The sequence below is a fragment of the Pangasianodon hypophthalmus genome, chromosome 19 (assembly GCF_027358585.1).
Source record: "Pangasianodon hypophthalmus isolate fPanHyp1 chromosome 19, fPanHyp1.pri, whole genome shotgun sequence".
Classification (NCBI taxonomy): Eukaryota; Metazoa; Chordata; class Actinopteri; order Siluriformes; family Pangasiidae; genus Pangasianodon; species Pangasianodon hypophthalmus.
In genome coordinates, this window is record NC_069728.1 from 4,910,631 (window position 1) to 4,931,156 (window position 20,526).

The 20,526-nt window shown below is 41.6% G+C and overlaps 2 protein-coding genes across 6 annotated transcripts in view; one reads left to right on the forward strand and one right to left on the reverse strand.

The window, feature by feature from the left end:
* The window catches only part of ralgps2 (Ral GEF with PH domain and SH3 binding motif 2), a 104,317-nt gene that overhangs the window by 67,079 nt on the left and 16,712 nt on the right, over positions 1 to 20,526 (forward strand). The window lies entirely within an intron of this gene.
* On the reverse strand, positions 1,758 to 19,645 carry angptl1a (angiopoietin-like 1a). 2 transcript variants are annotated; one of them, XM_034313585.2, is made up of 5 exons: positions 19,451 to 19,645; positions 10,016 to 10,928; positions 5,461 to 5,654; positions 4,151 to 4,421; positions 1,758 to 3,988 (listed from the first exon to the last, which is right to left on the reverse strand). In XM_034313585.2, the coding sequence occupies exons 2-5, from the start codon at positions 10,806 to 10,808 to the stop codon at positions 3,798 to 3,800; spliced, it is 1,449 nt and encodes a 482-aa protein (XP_034169476.2). In that variant the 5' UTR covers positions 10,809 to 10,928; positions 19,451 to 19,645; the 3' UTR covers positions 1,758 to 3,797. The 2 variants fall into 2 exon arrangements, with proteins under 2 accessions (XP_034169476.2, XP_026800219.3); XM_026944418.3 differs by having other exon boundaries at positions 19,357 to 19,644.

Below are 20,526 nucleotides of genomic sequence, written 5' to 3' on the forward strand. Positions count from 1 at the left end.
AAACGTCCATGGTGATTGAGATGTAGAATAAAAGGGTTTCCCATTCTTTTGCACACTGCAGAGGTGATGGACAGAGATTCGGTTCCTTTAAATGCAGAGAGATAGCGTAAGAAGCAAATTCAGGGAGAAATCAGGAGAAAAGGCTGAACAGAAGTCAGAGGAAAGGTGAGAGAGTGAGAATTGGAAAAGAATTTAGTTGACTACACTTGTATTAACAGATCTTGTCTGCTGAAAGATTTGGAATAGAATGAGCTGAGATTCAGGCTTTATGGGTGAGTGTGTGTGAGGTGAGAGTGTGTGTCTGTTAGTGAGATTGTGTGAGTGTAAGAGTGTGGAACCCGACCTGCGTGGCAAGAACAGTTCTCTCCATCACATGAGTGGACAAGATGCTGACAGGTGCTCAGCTCTCCCACCAGACGACTGCAGCGCACACACACACATGCACACACAGCTAGCAGAGCCACAGACAGTCTGGGAAGCTCCTCAGCATGCCACCGTGAGACAGCACATTCCACTATGTGTCAGGTTAAAGACTTTGTGTGATTAGACTCTGTTTGCTTGACCTTGGTGTAGTAGATTTCACTCTGGATTTGAAGCCAGTAGGAATCCTTAACGCTGTGTAACCAACAGACGCATCCTCGCATCCAAATCGGTCACGTTATATTCTCACGAATAACTCTGAGATAGTGGCAGATAGAAACAAAGAGTGTGAAAGAGGGGAAGTTGAGCTTTCATATATCTTGGTTAAGTCTGTATACCAAGTGGAAGTGGAGATATCTCGTTTTAAATATCATACAGAACTATTTTCTTGTTGAGTGCATGCTAATGTAGGAACTAACAGTGCTTTTGTGCATAACACAAAGTGGAAAAAAGCTTGTCCATACCCTGGCTGAGTGACTATGTTCATTTCCGGTCACATAACGATACCTGGGACATTAGGAGGAGGTTTCTACAGGTTGTGGGATGATGTCAACATTTCCCATGTAACACTAACATGGCACCAATGGGAGGGGCTTCAAGGTATGTTTTACTTGCATTTGGATTTATGTGAAGAGACAAATGTCAAGTGTTTGAGAAGATGATAAAAACGAAACATAAAGCTGTCTTCAACTGAAATGTTCTCGGACACTGCGACTGGATTTCAGTGCTGTCCAGCAGAATAGCTACTGTTTTGTTTTGAATGCATGTGTGTGTGTGTGTGTGTGTGTGTGTGTGTGTGTGTGTGTGTGTGTGTGTGTGTGTTTAGGGCACATCTATGCTGCGTGTGTGAAGACTTTGTGTCTGATGCTGGGTGGAGAGATGTGCTCTGGTAGCCAGGAAGTGGAGAGTAATGGAAACTCTGTGACTCGCACTCTTTCATGTCTCTCTTCTTCTCTCAGGTGTTTCCGTGTGCTGAGGCTTTTTCAGCACCGTTTCCGTCACTTCAGATCCGTCAGTTCAGATGAGAGACTCCTGCACCAAGGATAGCAGAAGATAATCTAACCTTTGAATGAAAGCCAGTTATGACAGGGTCCCTGCATGTTTCATCATTTTTCTCCCTCCCTATATGTGTGTGTGTGTGTGTGTGTGTGTGTGTGTGTGTGTGTGTGTGTGTCCTTGCTGTGAGAGAAGATTGAGGATGTTCTGAAGGATGGCCCTGCGGAGGCACTGGTAAACAGGGAGTCGTAATTTCAGTAGAATGCACTTTTGTGAAAATGAAACTGAAGTACTTTATATGGAAGGAATGTTCCCTCTGCGCTACGCTTGCACTCTTTTGCCTGTGCGCTCCTGTTATCCGTGTCCCGATGGTAGAAATGTGTTTTTCAATGTCTCAATGTCTCAATATACATCTCTTCACTCACATGTCTGCATAGTTTTAATGTGAAATCGCTCCCTCCCCGTTTTCTCTGTTCGCCCTTTTCTCTTTTCTTTATCAGATTATGTTGAAGAGTAATCGCATGTATTTGTAAGGACAGCTTTGACATCTTGCTTGAATAAACCGTCAGCAGCATTTTTTTTCCCCTGTTGATTGTGTAGCAGAGACGTGTGTCAGAAATCATTCGCTTAAAAAGTGTTTCTTTTTTTGGAAATGATCACAACGAGCTGATAACTGCTTTCACCTGCAGTGAGCACAAGACCTCAGGTTTCAGGATGTTCTGTGTATGGGAAGCCCACTGGACAAATCATGGATTCATTAGTTAGCCAAGCTCCAATGTGCCGTGAAGTTACCTAGGCTAAAAAGTGGTAGCTAATGAAATGGAGTAACGTATCTAAGGAAAACAGATGAGTATATTATCATTTATCATGTAGATTTAAAATTAGAGTATCATGCAAATATGTATGTGTGTATTTTTTATTTTTTTGGTTTTGTATTTTTTTAAGTCATTTTTTAAAAGTGTGGCTACTATTACGTGAAACTGTGGCACAGAAAAAGCAGATCAAATAAGAGTAGAAGTGAAAAAACGTATTAGCTAAAATAATATTTCACGCAAGGAGACACCTACATGAAACTTTATCTAACCTCCCTCTCCTCTCATCGGTAAATGACACGGATTTCGGCTACTGTGTTAAAGTTAGATAGCTAGCTAGCTAAGCGCAGAACACGTATTCATGTAAATATACAACATAACGGTTGATATAAATACAGCCAGTATGTAGCTATAATTGCATTCATTCCACAGTACATCCTCACACTCCTTCACTGAATATAAGTTATTCGTTAGAATATTATTTCACGCATGGACGCACACCCTTATGAAACGACGCAGCGTTAGTTAACCTACCTCTCTCTCTGCAGCTATTCCAAATGACGCAGAGGTGAGCTAGTTTGTGAACAAATGCCACAGATGCATGTATATCACAGAAAGTCCTCGGTATCGCTCACTTGCTTGCTAGCTAAGGGTAGTAAGATCGAAATTCAGCTAGCTAGACGTCTCTAACGTGTTCGTTTCAATAATGGGAGTCAGTGAGTCAGTGAAAATGCCTCTTCTAAACAGTCTGGCAAACACTAAAAAAAGAAGCCTGTACACAAACTTTGCTTGTCCCCGGGACCTGAGCTAGTGTTCTGCGTAAGTGTGCTTATGCAATATTTGTCTGTCAGTGCTGTACAAGTTTATTTGATTGTGGTGTGTTTTTATGTACATACAGACTGTACTGTGACACATCGACACACACATGCAGATGAATGTGTGGATGGCAAAAGCACAACATACATCATAAACGGGCATAAATAACAAATAGCGTAACTATTATAAATAACTACTGATAAATAACAGATGTGGATAAGGGCAATTCTGTATCTGAGTTCTTAAATGAACTCTTTCAAAAACAAAAACAAGGCAAACATACAAACCTAAAGGATATTTACAGACCAATACACGTCAAAGCTGACTGAGCTCTCAGCCCAGACTGTTCCCAGTCCTTGTTGTGTATAGAGTGGAAAAAATAAGGAAAAAATATCTCAACCACAAAATGAAATGTGTACAGTGTGGTTTTCCTAGCTAATTTTGTCAAAGGGGTGAAAATGTGAAAACTCTGTCTGTAAGAGAGACAGAAACCAGACTGAGATTGCAGGATCCAGAAAGTGGAGGAGCATGAACTCTTCTCATTCTCACACTGACTGCAGAGAATCCTCATATGATCCTTATATGGTCTCTCTCTATACGCTTTTTTGGTGCCTATGAATCGTCCCATAATGTTGAGCACTACAAGTTCTTATAGATGTGCTGTCCTTGGTAAGGTAAAAGAATGATTATAAATTATTATTTTACTGAATAAACACGTTATATTGAACGAGATGAAGGGACAAGGAGCAGCTCTCAGTCGATCAGCCGAATCATCATGCGGACAGACTTGAGTGAGTAGAAGCCTCCTCCGTAATCAGCCCAGAAGATCCCGTCCTGGAACTTGCTGCGGTACACGCCTCCGGGGTACCACACACCGTTCAGATTAGTCTGCCCGCACGCGTTGTACCACCAGCCGCCTTTGTGAAAGTGGGCACAGTTGCCTGCTGGGGTGGGGAGTAAAACAGCATATGAGAAGTTGAAAGACAGTAGAGAATTATTTAGCAGTTCTCTATCCAGGAGATGTAGATCTAACCGACATGCGGTGTGAAGTTGATACCTAGGAGACAGCTGAACAACTGTAAATTATTGCGGTGCAGGAGCGGTACCTGTGAAAGAGTCCTTGTCCCGGTCCAGCGTAGTGAAGGGCTTGCCATTGTGGCTGGTCAGCGAGTCGCCGGCGTTACCCTGGTAGGTGCCCAGGCGCAGGCGATAGCCCTCAAGCTCAGGCTCTAGCCGGAAGCTGCTGTACTCAGCGTAGACTTTCTTCCCTGACCAGTCTTCCAGTTCCACCATCAACCTGTAGTCCCCTTGCTTGGCCAGGTTGTAGATGTTCTCTAGCCCCAGCCAGTACTCACCATCTATGTTTCCAAAGCCTTTCTGTTCGAGAGAGAGCGGAGCACAGATAGAGCTTTTTATTGTGCTTTTTATTTCGTTTGCTTTAATGGATTATTACACAATTGAGTGGAATGTGCACATGTTGTAATGTGTGATTTCTGTTTTTTTAGTAACCAGTTAAATAATTTGATTGTGTGATCTTTACTTGCAAGTATGCACAAAGTAATACACACAGACAGCCCTGTTGTATCTTTGAGGTTCCTCAGTACTCATGAGACTAGCTGACATGTTTTTGCAAATCTAAATAAAGACGTGCTCAGAGATGCTCAGAGATGCTCACAGGCAGACCAGACTTTTTCAGGCATAATTGAGTTTTTCCATGGATTGCAGCAGTGCACAGAAAAAAATGGCGCTCTTCCACTCAGCCATCCAGCTGGATTGAATTGTGTTCGCTGGCCATGGCACACTTGAAAGAACTTTTGGAAGTAGTTTTGTGTCTCTTTAGTTAAAGTGAATTTGCTTGGGAATTGCCTGGTCTGGCGCTGTGTGTGTGAACATCAGGGTTGACGAAAGCAATGTTGTGGTAAGATTGGTAATCATGTTTGGTTTTTCGCTGCATGGTTTTCGCTGCACACAGCTTAGCGATTGGCTTCTTACATGTGTTCTTATATTTCCATTGACTTCACCACATTCCTGATAAAGCTGTGTTCTGATGGATGTTGATATATTGTAAGATGTGTTTACTCCTGTTTATATCTCCAAAGCTTTTGGTGGGTTCTTTTTATTCCCCGTTATACATTCCTTCTCTTGTCTCATTTTTTTATTCATTCATTCGTTCATTCACTCACACAGTTACTGCGCTTTTAGGCCTCTTAGTGAAGGACAGTGAATTTTTGCATTTAAATGCATTATATACGTGTACACACAAAATGTGGACTGTCTGGGGGAAACTGAGGCCTGGTTTAAGAACCACTGATCTACACCACGGAGGCTAGCCTTGGGTCAGTATGATCCTGTTTGGAGTGACAAAGGACATGCACATTCTTTAGCAAGAATGTGTATTGTAGCTTTAGGTTCTTACCTTATAGTTCTCCCAGTTCCTGAAGAAGTTGACTGAGCCGTCTTTTCTCCTCTGAAAGACAGTCCAGCCGCCGTTGTCCAACCCCTGCTCACACCAAGCCTGGATCAGCCTTTCGCTGCCCTCTGCCTTTAAAAGGTACATCCCACTGGTGCTGTGCCCCGCCTGCCAAACTTGATAACAGTCGCGGAATGGGCCTAAGTGAGGGACCGAGAGAGAAAATGAGTGACTGAAAGAAGGCAAGACAGTGAGTAGAGAAACGATGAGAGAAGGGGAGGGGCTTAGAGACGGAAAGAAGGAGAGATGGTGAGAGGGGTAGAGATAGTGAGAAAATGGCAGATGGGGGGGGGGGGGGGGGGGGCGATGAGAGAGGGAGAGATAGTGATGAGGGATGGGCGCGAGTATATGAGTACTTGGCCGGGATGTCAATGATCTATCATTAAAACAATGATCGTGCAGTTTTTTCTCCATTTTAAGGGAGAAAAAACTGCACAATCATCATTTTAATGATATAAGGTTACGACCTAGATGTTCAACATGATGGAGAAGCTCACCCTGGATGGAGAGCTACTGTATGGAACAGAACGTAGGTTCTTTTGGTGTGCCTCTCACCTTTTAAAAGTGTTTATGGCTAGTTATTTAAAGTAACTATTTTCAACTGGAAAAAAAAGTGACTGTTATGGCAACTCTGGTCAAGCCATTTGCTTTTGCTTTTGCACATTCCTGTCAGCCATGCAAACAGCAGTGCACGCATACTACTATAATTACGGTAACCGGCGAAAAAGTGGAGAGGCGCTTTCTCTACAAAACTTTTTTTTTTATAACAAACAACATTATAACAGCCTGTAATATTGAACAAGTGAGACACTGAAACAAGATGCATTGCAGAAGCAAAAGACATCTGTGTTGCATACAGTATCTAAGCATAGACAACAATGTAGTTCTCCCAAGTACTCGACAAATACTCGAGTAATTACTTTGAGTACTCAAGTAGACAAAATGACCAAAATGTCCATCCCTAATAATGATAAAAGGGCAGAGGGAGAGAAGGTGAGGAGAGAAGGTGAGGGGAAAAAAAAGGAGACGACGAGAGAAAGGGAAAGTTGGAGACTGAGAGGAAAAGGAGACAATGAGTGGGAGATATAGTGAGAGAAAAGGAGACAATGAGAGAATGGGAGAAGGGGACAGGGAGAAAAAAAGGAGATGGTGAGAGAAGGAGAGATGATGAGTGAGGGAGGAGGGGGAGACGGAGACAGAAAACGAGGTGGGAGAGAGAGGGAGAGACAATGAGAGACAGTATGTCATCTGTGCAGCAGCATTGCTGCAGTGACAGAGCTGCGCTTTCTAACTGAATACAACAAATTCAAACATTTACACAAAATATGCTTTGAGAAATTTTATATGAGCCTCCCCTAATTGTGTACACTGACCGATACCGACAAGCTACTCATCCTGATAGGAGAAATGGAGAGGAGTGCTTTAGCAGAACAATATGTATCTGCCTACCATATCAGGAGTAGTGAGTCTCTATCTCTCTCTCTGTCTCTCTCTCTCGCTCTCTCTCTCTCTCTCTCTCTCTCTCTCTCTCTCTCTCTCTCTCTCTCTCTCTCTCACACACACACACACACACACACACACACACACACACACACACACACACACACACACACACACACACACACACACAGAGAAAGTCATGTTTGTCGTTTCCCCGTTTTATTGTAGTTCCTTGTAACTAATATTGTTGGTATTGTTGTCGTTATTTTCTCGTCCATTCCTTTACTTGGACATTCTTTGATATAATTAAATTTGTCAATAGCAGTTCTTTTCTTTTCTGCTCTGCTGTGCCAACACTGTAACTGTATAACTGTATGTGTTCATTCCAGTAAAGCTTTTTGAATTGAACTGAAGGTGAGATAGTGAGAAAAAAAGACACTAAGAAAATGTGGACCTGCAACAATTAGGCATTATCAATATGAAATATTGACTGATTTTGCATAGAGCACTGCATCTATATATGATTAATAGCTGTTAATATTGCAATAGCAGCGTCTGGTAATCTTAAAAATGGTTTAGCATCTCAGAGTGGGCAGAGCATAGTCAACTGATCTGGTGCGGGTGGTTTTTCAAACAAATTAAAGGCTCTGAATTAAAAGGTGTACTGCCATTCCACCTGATGTTCATATTTTAATGAAGCCAATGCAATTAAATGCATCCAGTTCATTAAATTTAAGAGGGGAAAAAAACAGATAGAGATTTATTAAGCAAAATGGAATATAATTGAGAGGTGAAAGCAAAATGATCCATCATCAGTCATCATCTTTTATCAACTATCATCATCCATGGCTGTTACCCGATTCCTATGGACAGAACACTAGGTCAAAGCTAAGACAACTAGATAGATATATAGATAGATCAATATCTGCATTACTGTCTTATTCTGTTCATAGTGAATTTATTTCCTGAAGATACCTAAAGGTCTAAGGTGAATACCCTGTTGTTCTCCTGAGAGATGTTTTGCTGTTTTCGCTAGTGGCACTCTGCTCACCTCGATCTACAAGAGCTCTATGTCTGAGCACGGCACGCTTAGCTGACTGCTAAATAAGCTCTGTAGTCCTGGTGGAATTATCATGCGCAAGGCTTAGCTTCTATCTCTCTATCCCTCTTATTCTCTCTCTCTCTCTCTCTCTCTCTCTCTCTCTCTCTCTCTCTCTCTCTCTCTCTGGTTCTCTTCCCCTCTGCCTTTACTCTTAAGCTAAAATAATCAGTCCTGTACGGGTGAGCCGGGAAAAGGAAAAGATGGTGGGGGCCCTCTTTGGCAGTGTGTATGGTTGCCTGTGTGAGGGGCTGTTTCCTGTGTTGAGAGAAACTTCTTAAGTAGCCGTGGTCATGCTGAAGCAGCAGGGTTACCCAGCGCAGGCAGAGGCCTTGTGAATGATCGACATTGAGCTCACACAGTCAGGCTTTGTGCCAGAAGGTGCTCGTCTCGTTTTCACAGCCGTGGTCTGGTCAGACGTGTAGACCCCCAAAATACATTGGGGTCACTCGAGACTGGCTTTTATTCCCTTAAGAGTGATACATCTTTATCTGTACTACGTCTTTTTCTTTCTGGAAGTGTTGGTGCAGTGGTTAGAAACTAGCATGTGTAGCATAAACTGTGGTCCTAACCATATACTTTTAGGCAAAGCAGGCTTTTGGTGGTCTGCTGTTAGTGGTCAGTAGTATGGAAGCAAAGCCAGCAAGGCTTAATGTTCTGAAAGATGAATCACACTGGATCACCAAGTGTAGAGATCTGAAAGTGAGAGCTTTGTTGAAGAGGCAGATGGAGATGGAGGGGTGTGATGGACAGTCTGACACACAAACATTTACTATAAAGGAATTGAAATGTGTGTCCTCTGATTAAATGGATAAAATTGGAGTAGATATGGTTTCTGTGTTGTCTGTGTTAGTGTGTTATCATGCTCTTGTGCATTAGCTGCAAAGTATGTAGCTGTAAAAGCATTTCCAAAGTGTTCTCCGCTAACAGAGTGGACATAGGGTCTAAACTGCAGCAGAGATAAAGGAGTGTGTGTGTGTGTGTGTGTGTGCTGCAGCAGGGAGGGGTGGAGCGCTGTCATTCTGGTTTCATTAGTAAAGGTGAAGAGAAAGAGTGTGTCAGCTCTCAGAGGTAGATATATCATGCCTCTGTAGCAGCTGGTTCTCATTCCTGTCTATCTCGCTGTGCTGTGCCCTTCAGAGTGCATGAAACCCGAGAGAGTGTGAGATTATGTTCATATGCGCAAAGTTTCTTTACATGATGTGCATTTGAGCTTTAATGTCTTGCTGTCTGTCTGATTGAGAGAGTGCATGTATGAGGTATATGTGAGTTTAGGGGGTTTTGTGTGATGTAGTACCACAGGAGAAGCTTTTACATACTTTCTATATACATTCATGCATGACTGCTGTCTGTTCTATAGAAACATGGAAACATACTCTGTAGTATTAAACTGCACATTTCCTCCTGCCAGTTACTGTTTCTTTTCATTTCTTATATATATATATATATATTTTGCTAACTCTATTTCAATACTGCGTATTTTGTCCTGCCATTTTATACCTTTTCATTTGCAAATTTACTGCCTCATTTTTATTTAAATTGCTCTTCAGCTCTTTATGAGTGTATATGTTCCTATCTCCTTCTCTTTCTCTCTCACACGTTCATATTTCCCCCTTTATCAAAGCTAGATCTGGAATAGTTTACTGCTAGTTTATAAGAATTTCTGGACTAACCCATGTCATAAAGTCAAAAAATGCAAAAAAAAAAAAAAAAAAAAAAAACGAGTCTCTGCACATGATTAGTCTCTAAAGGTGGGTGATAACACCCCCCCCCCTTTTTTTTTTCTCTTTCAAATACAGGAACCATACACTGGCAGTGTTATATTACCTGTATCTATAAGACTAATCACGGAGTCGAAGCACACTCCTGGTAATTTCTCTAGTGTCTGAAATTGGCTGTGCCAGAAACCCCCACCACCTCTCCACATGCTCAAAACTCAAAAATCCCAAACATGTTTATTACCGTCAGAGTTCAGGGTTCCCTGTGGTGCTGGTGGGATGCCCAGAGGGTCAGCGGTTGGTGGGACGTCCATGCGCGAGCCACGTGGGAAGGCTCGGTTGTTGTGTTCCCTATGGATCTCGTTGGTGAAGCGGTTGTTGTTCGCCGGGATGTTCTCAGGCACCACCTGCACCAGCGGTGGCACGGCAGGCAGCTCGTGGCGTCCATACCCGCGCATGCAGTGCTCTTCCAGCATGGAGATCAGCACTGACTGATTGTTGACGGTGGCAGCCAGGTTAGCGAAGCGCAGCTCCAGTTCCTTGTAGCGCGAGGCCAGCCGTAGCATCTCGGATGTCACGTTAAGCACCCGGTTCTCGAGCTGCACTAACTCCAGCGAGTTGTCACGCTTGCGTATTATTTCATGAAGTAGCTGCATGTAGAGCTGTGTGACACGTGAGTTCATGTTGCGCGACTCCTTGCGCAAGAGCTTCATCTCATTAACCAAGTTGCTGTCCACATCGGTCACGAGCTGCAGCGTCTCAATCTCGCGATGCTGCTTGGACAGCACTTCCTTCAGGTCAGAGATGTCCATGCGCGTCACTCGATCCTTTTCTGGCTCAGGCCCTGTGGCTGACGCGCAGATAGGTCCTGTAATCTTCTGCTGAGGCACCAAGAATGTGTACGAGCACCTTTTGGCATCATCAACTGGTGCCCGGCGACGCCTAGACAATACTGGCTCATTGCCTGAGTGACAGCTGCCCAGGGCAGCAAGACAGAAGAAGAGCATCATGCCCAGGTTCCATGTTTCTACTCTCATGGCTGCTGTGATTCTCTCCTCCCTGTCTGCCACCTCCTCCTTTTTTTGTTCTGGCTTTTCTTTTTTTTTTCCCCTACTTCAGTCTGCCTCTGCACAGACCAGAAGAATGTAGTAATTCACCTAAAACAAGAAACACAACTATCAGTAAGCAGCAGTTCACACTTGAGCAGTAGAACAAGAAAACTTTTTGGTGCATTTCACATTATGCTCTCCCTGGCACACACACACCCACTCTAATGAGAAGTCACTATGCTCCTTCTTCAGTAACTGCCTCATATGCATTTTTAATAGTGCCAGCTCTCTGACTTGAATAACAAATTGCCAACAGAAGTTTCCCCTGGCTGTGCTGATATGTAAATTGTCACCGCAGGCTCTGATTGGTTAATTGAGATCAGGAGTGCAGATCTGGTTCTGAAGTGATGTGTTAGAAGTTCCCTGGTGTTTATATGACGTCATCTAGCCGGCTGCTCTGGCTCAAACCTCAGGAGATTAGTAGGGCCCCTCATACCTCTGGTTTTCACCCTGGGTGAAAATGTAACCCTTTTATCTTTAATCTTTGGCCTCTTTCAACCAGAAACTTTATTTATATCATGGCCCTGAAGTGAACATTCGTCACAGGTCTAATGCAGGTATCTCCACCTGCATTCGCCATCTCGTATCCCACAATCTTCTTTTCCCTCCTGCCAGGTTCTGCTTCTCATCAGCGCCGGACACACACTTGTTCAGGTGCCTCAGTCTGTATACACACACTTTTCAAACCGCATTTTTGTGTGTCTCCATAGGGCTAAGGTCATGTTTATGTACCTCACTGCACAGTTTTCATATATACAGCTAGTAATAGTGCAGTTCTGATTCAGTGATTCAGTGAATTGATTCAGTGATTCAGTGTTTCTGATTCTGATGTCCAAGTGCTTTAGAGCTACATTAAGGAATTCTCACCTGCAGCTACACAACAACCTCATGTTTTAAAAATGTTCTCTTAAATAAAATGCAAAAAAGACTTATTGCTCTTCCCTACCTTCCGTCTCTCTCTGATCTTTCTCCCACTCATGCATTTCCTCTTATGCACCTTGATCTCTGTCTTTCTCCATCTGCTTTTCTTATACACACTGTGCCTAAAATTTACGGGTGATTCAATTACCAGTACACACAAACCTAATGCTCTTTTATGGCTTTTCAACCTTTTTTTTTTTTTTTTTTGGTCTATCAATCATGAGTTGCTGAGAGCTGGAAAGATATTTAGGTTTTTTTAAATATCATTGGTATCTTCTCTTCCACCTACAGTTCAGACTGCACCAATGCACACACAATGGACTAAACCGATCCCGAGAAGCACTGATTGAAAAAGATTAATAAGGACAATAGGCAGAGGAATAAACAGACAGCAGGTAATCGAAAAGAAATGGGATGCAGAAAGGATAAAGGAAGTAAAGCAATTTCTGGAGTTACTGAAGCTGGTGAAAATTAGGTGAGAAAGAGAAGCCTGAAAGCAGCATGTGGATGTTGCTGTTGGCCAGCGTGCTAAACAGCATGCCTGGCTCGAGCACAGCTTTTTGGAACCAATAGAGCTCAGACATCACAGCTAGCTGCTGGCTGCTTCTTCTTTTGCACACATTCTTCTCTCTCTGTCATTCTGGGAGATTCACACAGACACTGGATCCTGAGATAACTGGATCCATGCTTACGTTATTTCACAGTTATTCTGGAGAAACGTTAGCTATATTTCCACTGCTTTGGTAATAATTGGCTAATATGTTCATTTTATTGCCAAAATAAAAAAGGCTGGAGGCTCGTTTCAGTTTGTCATGTATTTTTTATTTCTGTTATTTGGTGAGCTTTTTATGATTGCTTAGTTCATGTATGCGAAGAGCTAAAATGTGGATCATCTGGCGGTGTCTGAGGTTAGAAATTCAGGGATATCTGCTAGGGGGAGTGTTTGATTTCATTACTTAATGGTAGCTTCAGGACTGTTAATATTTTGTGATGAGTACTAATAGTGTACTAGTATTTTGGTGCCTATGTTTGCAGGTGTTCCTCCTAAATTCTGCTGATATTCTGCTTCCTGTCTGGAAGTCTCAGGAGAGTCTTACTTCCACCCTTTTGAGTCACGTAATACTCCATTCCCAAGGCGATGACTTTCCCGTTCCCTAGTAGCTCCTCTATTAACAGCTGTAGTCCTCTGAGACCTTTGCCAGTTGGGCGTGATTAAGTTGGGCGCAAGCCATAGGTCATGGCCCTCCCCAGAGTGTTCTATCAAGTTCCTGATGTGAAAAGTACTTGTCGATGATGTCACCTGGCTGATTTTCAGGTTTCTATAACTGAATCCTTTTAGTTGTTTCTGTTGGGCGCAGTTGCAGAAACATTAGTTATGGAAGCTATTAAAGACATATTCCCATGAGTTGTTTTTTTTTTGTTTTTTGGTTTAGGGGGCAGATTCAAGGTCTGTAAGACAAAATAGTTGAGGAAACCACTACGCAAATAGTGAAACAATCCTGTGGTAGTTTTAAAGGTTCACCACACAGGCCAACAGCTATCTTACTGAATCATGGTTTTGTCTTCTTGTCATCCGTTGTGAAAATACCCAGATGACAAATATGTGCCTCATTTCAGGAAGTAGAATTTTTTGAATTGCTTGAAGGGCTCAATTCATTTTATTTACTTTTACTGGTTTGATATTTTTGTCACACATTTTTGACAATGAGGTGCATATAATAATATATAATTTTCCATCTGGGATGAAAAAGCAGTCTGTTTCCCAGCAAAGCTCTATAGCAATCTAAGTTGGTAAAACTTTATGTAAGTGGTTTGTCTTTTTATAAACTGTTGTCGTAAACTTTTTGGTCTCCTACCAGTGTGCTAGTGCAGAAATTGCTGTGTCACTACTGCCATTTCCTTTTTGGCATTATGTCTTTGAGATCCTAAAATGACATGGTGGTACTGAGTGCTTTAGCCTGTGGTATGTGTAATGCCTTGATAAAATGAATTTCTGAAGTGAGTCTGTGGGTTTATTGTACACCTGTTTAGCCTGGTGTTTATCCTCCTAGTGCTTTATTACTTGCCTTTTTTTACTCGGATGCTAAAAACTTTGCTGTACAGACTCATTGTAGATTAAGTCAATTGTCTTTGGAGGAGAACAGCTTTTCTCGGAAAGAAAAAAGAAAAAGTATCTTATAAAGTCCACAGTCTTAAAATGATGTATTAGCTGAAAATAAGCCCTTTAAAGAGATTAACATGCAGCAGACAGAGGCAACAAAAATATAAGAACATTGCAGAGAGAGGTGGTAGGAACATTAAGACATTAAGTGTCCTTAAGTGCAGTTTGTAAACCAGACAATTTTGTCACATTTGTCGCACCACTTATTAGGTTATTTAGGGTAAGATATGATGTGTTAGTAGCTCAATACAAATTAACATAATATTATCAGAAGGAAGGCAGAATCTGTCACTGTTCTCTTTCTGTATATCAGTGATTTCAGACTGCTTCAGAACATTACCCCAGACCTCCAAATATGCATTTTGGACTGATAAGTATAAAAATACAGGCTGGTCACTACAGGTGAATAAGGTAATAGATAATATTCATGGTCAATCTCTCCCAGTTGGTTGCTGAATACAAAAAAGTTTTTTTTGTTTTTTTTTGTAACATGGACATTAATTTATGCAAATGAGGCTCCATCTAATTATATATGCATTCATTTGCGTAATTACTAAAACAAAAATCTAGTCTTTTAATGTTTTTAGTGTTAAAATATTGATTTCCCTGTGAAGACTCTGGAGAGAAAGACTTTTACAGATGCATATTTTCAGTATAAAATCTACTAATCAGAATTTGGGGAAATTGCTCTGCAGTGTCCTATGTAAGCATGAACGCATCAACGATTTTTGGTTCCAAATATAGAAAAAAAAAATTTTGGGGGGAGAGGGGAGAAAGGTTTCAGAAATGTACATGTGATGTACATTATAATTACTCATAAATTGACATATCTGGAAACAAGATTTATGATAATATGGCATGATGTGATTTTGTCAAGTGGGAGGAGCTTAATCCATCTTCAGAGTTGCAGATAATGATGCCTATGAGGAAAAAAAATGCAGTGAAAGTTTGGATATTTTATATTTTATTTGTATGCAATTTATCCAAAAATCTGAAGACTGATGTGAAAAAAGGATGTACAAAAGTAAGAAGTACAAATATTCTTTAGTCTTAAGAATACTCTTAAATGGGCGTCTCTTTAGACAGAAAAGATGTTCACACACACATCCATGCTCGAAAAGATGTATTACAGTTGACTGATGGTAGAGAGCTCATAAAGATGTGCTGGGTTGATCATGAAGTTATCTTTCTTATAATTAAATTAGTAATATCTTTTAGTTAAATTAGTAATAAGATTTCTTGCTCTTCTGGAGTAACGGATAATACAATTAACAGTCATACTCTGCACGTCTCAAAACCACTATCAATATAAATCAGTTGCTTTATGAGGAAATAATAGACATTTCATTTGTCTGTGGCTTCTTGGGGTGATTTGTCATGTTTGTGTGTGCCATGTTTTCACATATGCAGTGTTTCCATTTGAATTGAACCCTGGTTTTCGTCTTTAGTGCGTTTTGTTTGTGTGGGTGAGAGCACAGCAATCGAACTCAGATGCAGAACAAAATAACCAGGTCCGGTTCCAGCAAACTCTAGCACGGTTTGATTGCAGTGAGAAAGTGATTCAGTCCTGAATTCACTCAAGTACAGAAAGTGAATCAAACATACCATGTGATTTGGGATGTGGTCGACATTCTTCTGTAGATGCGAGCTGCTAAACTGAGCTGCGAGACGCAAAATGAGTCAAAGGACAAAGGGAAATGTTTTATCTAGTCATTTATGTAATTATCTAGTAATATTGAGCACAGCTCCATGTTCTCTGTGCTCCAGGTGATTTTAATCATTTGTATGCACAATTTGCAAAGGTTTGTTTGCTTATTTCTCAAGTCGTATTTCTGACCAGTGAGTGAAGGAGATTTACGTCTGCATTTTCAGCTCTACACACCTCTCAGCCAACGTCTTTTTGCTTTTTGGTTTGTTTAATTATGTGCAGTGAGATATCAATCCAAAAAAAATAGCAAACAAATCAAAGGTATAAATTACGCTGTGATGCAGACTAATAGATGTGAAAGCCTCCTCACGCTCTCTTGCGCTGCGCCAAACAGCTGGATACGAGGCATTGAACAGAATCATTCAATTTGCTGAAGTGCCATTAAATCTTTTATTATTCACTTATTGAGACTGGAGCTCATTACATATTGGGCTTTACACAAATATATTTGCTTTAATAAATCGTATTTAATTATTATCTTATAAAGATGTTATCTATCACTGGTATGATTGTGCTTTGTGTATAGTTGTCTTCTTGTGTTCTTATTGGGCTCATTATTAAATGTGGTACATTGTTGATGGATTTACGGTAATGCAGTAAACTGCTGTGATTAGTGCTTACTTCTTGATAAGGACTTGCTCAAAGAACGTGTATAAGAGATTTTTATTCACAGATTTTAAATGAGAGATTTTCTCAGTCTTATGTAGACTTGAGTAGTGGTTCTCACAAGCTTTGTACATGTTGGCCTTGCTTCCCCTGCTGTGTGTCTTTACCAATGTAAATGGTGTTGTTAATCGCTTCTGACTTCAACTCAACTCAATACACACACAAACACACACACACATGTTAGTCTACCTGCTGATTTTGTGTGATCACAAACACACCTGAATTATTGCTGACAGGTCAGGACTGAGAGCCATTTGGATGAGGTTTGTTTATTTATATAGTAAATGTATTTCCCAGCCTTTAAAACAATATCAGACATTTCCAACATCTGGCCATCAGATTTTCCGCAAGATGAGTCTGTCGGGATGGGATGGACGGACACACACGCGCACACGCGCACACACGCACACACGCACACACACAGTCTCTCTTGGAGAAGAGGAAAGAGCACTGAAAGCTGAAAGAGAAGCCTAGAGTACAGAAAGATGGAACAACAGTGAGAATAAAGGTGTAAGGGAACACATGGTGAAAAATTATGCTGTTTTGTACATGAATGCCTACTTTAACTTTTAGTGGATGATTTTTTTTTTTTTTGGTTCATTGACATCATGCTGAGCACGTACGCGCACACACACACACACACACACACACACACACACACACACAAACTCTCAGTATGGCAGCAGATAGTGACATAGTACAACATTTCATGCTCGGCCAAAGAACAGGAAGCTTCAGTGTGAAGGTCCCTTATTCACTTTGGAGGAAACATTGACAAAATGAAGGATGGCAGGAGAGAGGGAATGTGGGGGTGGAGGGTTTTGGGTGGAGCAAAGGAAAGAGGCTCAAAAGAGAGCTGGTCAGCATTCTCTTTGTTGCATATTGTAATCATATACTTTCATTTGAATAAGTGTAGGAGGAAATGGAGTTTGGCAGAATAAAGAGAATGAGAGTGTGATGTGATGAATTTATGGACTGAGCAAATGGGGCACTCAGGAGCTTTAGCTGTGTTTGGAGGCAGCACTCAGAGCTGAAGAGGAGTACGAATTGAAAAGTCTTCATTCAGCAGAGCATGGCCTTACAGGGCAATTACTTGAGTTTGGAAAGCTGTGAATTTTGGCCAGGTCTCCTGCCAAAGGACAGCTTTAGACATGCTTTCAAGTGATTCACTTCTCTAATCACTTTCAGTGAGCTGTTGAAGTCAGTGACGTTTACCAGCCCCCAGATATTCTAAGGTTACAGATTAAGCCCTGTGTGTGTGCGCGTGTTGTGCACGCGTGTGTGAGTGTGTAAGCAAGCCTTCCAAATGTTTACAGATGAGTATAGATGAAAACTAGCCATGCCAGAGGTTGTGGCCTGTGTGTAGTGTAGTCATGCAATACCATGTTACGTTTGATTTAAGAGAACTGTTCGTATATCTGTGTATTGAACCCATGAAGTGTATGTGTGTTATCCCCTGTTTGTTAAAAATGTTTTGTGGTAAAAACACATCTTGTGTTGTGGGCCAGAAAGTAGGCTTTTCTGTGGTAGAATGAGAAAAAACTGCAGGAAAACTCCCAAGGATTTTTTTTCCCCCAATATCTCCAATACTTCTTTAGGATGCAGTACAGAATGAAAGTGTGTGCTGGTGATGAAGCAAATCTCAACTGAGGCTGAGGAGTTTTTTACACGCATACAGCAGGTGACTTACATGGCAAACACTCAAGCAAGAAATGTTGTTTAAAAAAAAAAAAAAATGACGTGGCCTGCCTGGTCTGTGTTTATGTGCAGGCATGCTTTTTACTGCTCTCAGAGGGCACATGTGTTCTTAACCTTTCACATTCTGCTCATTTTGTTTGGTTAGAGTTGTAAGCATTGTAGATCGTTAAGAAAAATGCGATCGCTGTTTAAATAGGGGGTTAACTATATTGCATTTTAACCTCTCGACCCTCAGCGCAGCATGACAAGATTCATTGTCTTGTCTGAGTACTGCTTGTCTGTGTTTAGGCTTCTGTACGTGTTAGAGCACATCACACACACCAGGCTACTCACAGGGCAAAGTTTGCCAAAATACCTCTGATATTGTGACAGACAGGATTACTCCGTCCAGGAGAGTACGCTCCGTGTGTAAGCGCATGTGTACGCATGTACACCGAGAATATCGAGTAACTGGGTTTGTTGGGTCCGGCATGTCTGCATGAGGAAGCGGTTAGTGGAAAATGACCTTGTGTCATTGGTGGGTTTATTTTTCTTTAAACAGGGCTTTTATGAATGGAGCCCTTTATCCCATCTATAACAGTAGAGAAACTCTTTGTACACAGAGCCACCAAGTGAGACTTGTTAAACATAGCCTACATCTCAGCACGTCATCTTATAGAACTGCAGATATGGGGCATGCAATCCACTAAAAACACACCAGTGTTTCTCAGTCTATGCACTGGACAAGACTTAGATACTTAAGGTCACCAAATGCCTGCAGAGCAACAATAAAACATAACGCAGTAAAACACATACCATCCAATCCCAAACCAAAAACAAGCACAGCCTGTGGGAGACGAGTCTTTCTGCACCCCTGACTTAGGAGGTTCTTCTAGTTTGATGCTTAACAAAGCAAACAATCTCACGCATTCATCCACATCAGCTTTTTCCCCTCAAGGCTCCCCAGACAAGAGCGGGGAAGTTCTCTGAATAATTTCTCCTCTCCTTTTTCTCGTCTTTGAGGATTTTTTTTTTTGGCTTTGATCTTGCCCTAGTTCTCTGTCGCTGTTTTTTCTCAGACAGAGCAACTGGTGTAATCTTAGCACTGTGACCTGCTGAGCCCCGACCCGGTACTCTGGCATCCTGAGTGGGAGTGCAGAGAGATGCGCCTGGGAGCTTTGTTTGTAGAAAACAAAAACAGCACTAAACATTACAGCATGTGAACAGCAGAGAGCAGACAGAAGAAAGACAGCTGCTGAGAGACAGAGAGGGAGTAAAAAAAGAGACAGTGGACAAAAGGAAACTAGAGTTATTAAGAGCTAGAAGTGAAGCAATGCACTCACGTTTCCTCCTGTAGCTGTGTGTAGTGTGGTATTTATGCGTGTGTGTAGATGTTCATGGAGCTCTGTCAGGTCTTCTGTTTGGCTGTCAACTCACAGTGTCCAGCAATCTGTGGAAGTCCTCAATTCTGCGCTTGTCTCTCATATCCCACGCTTGAGGCCTCCTCCGCTCTGGAGTTCTCTTCCCAGAGACCGCAGGCGGCAAGCGTCTGTGGCTCTTCAGCAGCTCTGGAGCCAAGACATGGCTCTGGAACTCCCAGCTGCGTTCTGGAGACTGAGCCGCCCTCAGACGCCGCCTCCATTTTTCACAAAGGATGGGGAGGTGAAGAAGCAATGGCAAGAAAGAGGGGAGGGGAGGGGAGGTAGGGACAGAGGGTTACAGGGGTCAGGTTTTCGTTTTCTTTTTTTTTTTTTCTTCTTCTTTTTCTTTGGAACTGTTGGTTGAAATTGAAACAGAAAAGTCAAGCACTCAGAGGTTTGACTCCCTTTTAATCATTGTTTTCCAGAGAAAGACCAGGAAATAGAGACCTTACAAAACTTGTGTGAGTGAACACACTAATGTTTTCTATAACATGAGCCAAAGGGTGAGATATTTGACATATGGTGTGAATCAGAGTTAAAGTTTTTGTGTGCTGGCTGTGTTTCAGTTGGTTGTACTGATATGTTGCAGACAAGTTTTCAAGGGATTTTCTGCGGTCTTTCTCAGACATTATGTAATCTATGCATGCATGCCTCTGCATGGTTAGAAGTTTGTGCTCGAGGTTTATTTTTAAATGAATCACAACCTCTCCAATGAGCTGTGATAGACATGAACAGTACTCTCTCTCTTTTAAAGGAGTATTTTCAGCCAGTCTGCTCACACTGTATTTCTCGTCACAGAGATTTGACTGACATTTTACTGACTGACAGTTTCAGTACCCAGTAAACCTACTGCAGTAGAAGTAAAAATACTTTACAGTGAAAGTAAATGTTAAAGTATGTCATGAGAACTACTTGAGTAGATGTTTTAAGCAGTGTCTGATATAATAAGTGACAAATTTACCTGGGGTTCAAAAGAAGTGAAAAGAGGTTGGGTCTTTCTTTTTATTTTTTTTTTTAATACTGTGATGGCATTTTTTTAAATACAAATTCGGCTTGGATAAAATATCTTTGCCAGATATAAATGGGTGAAAT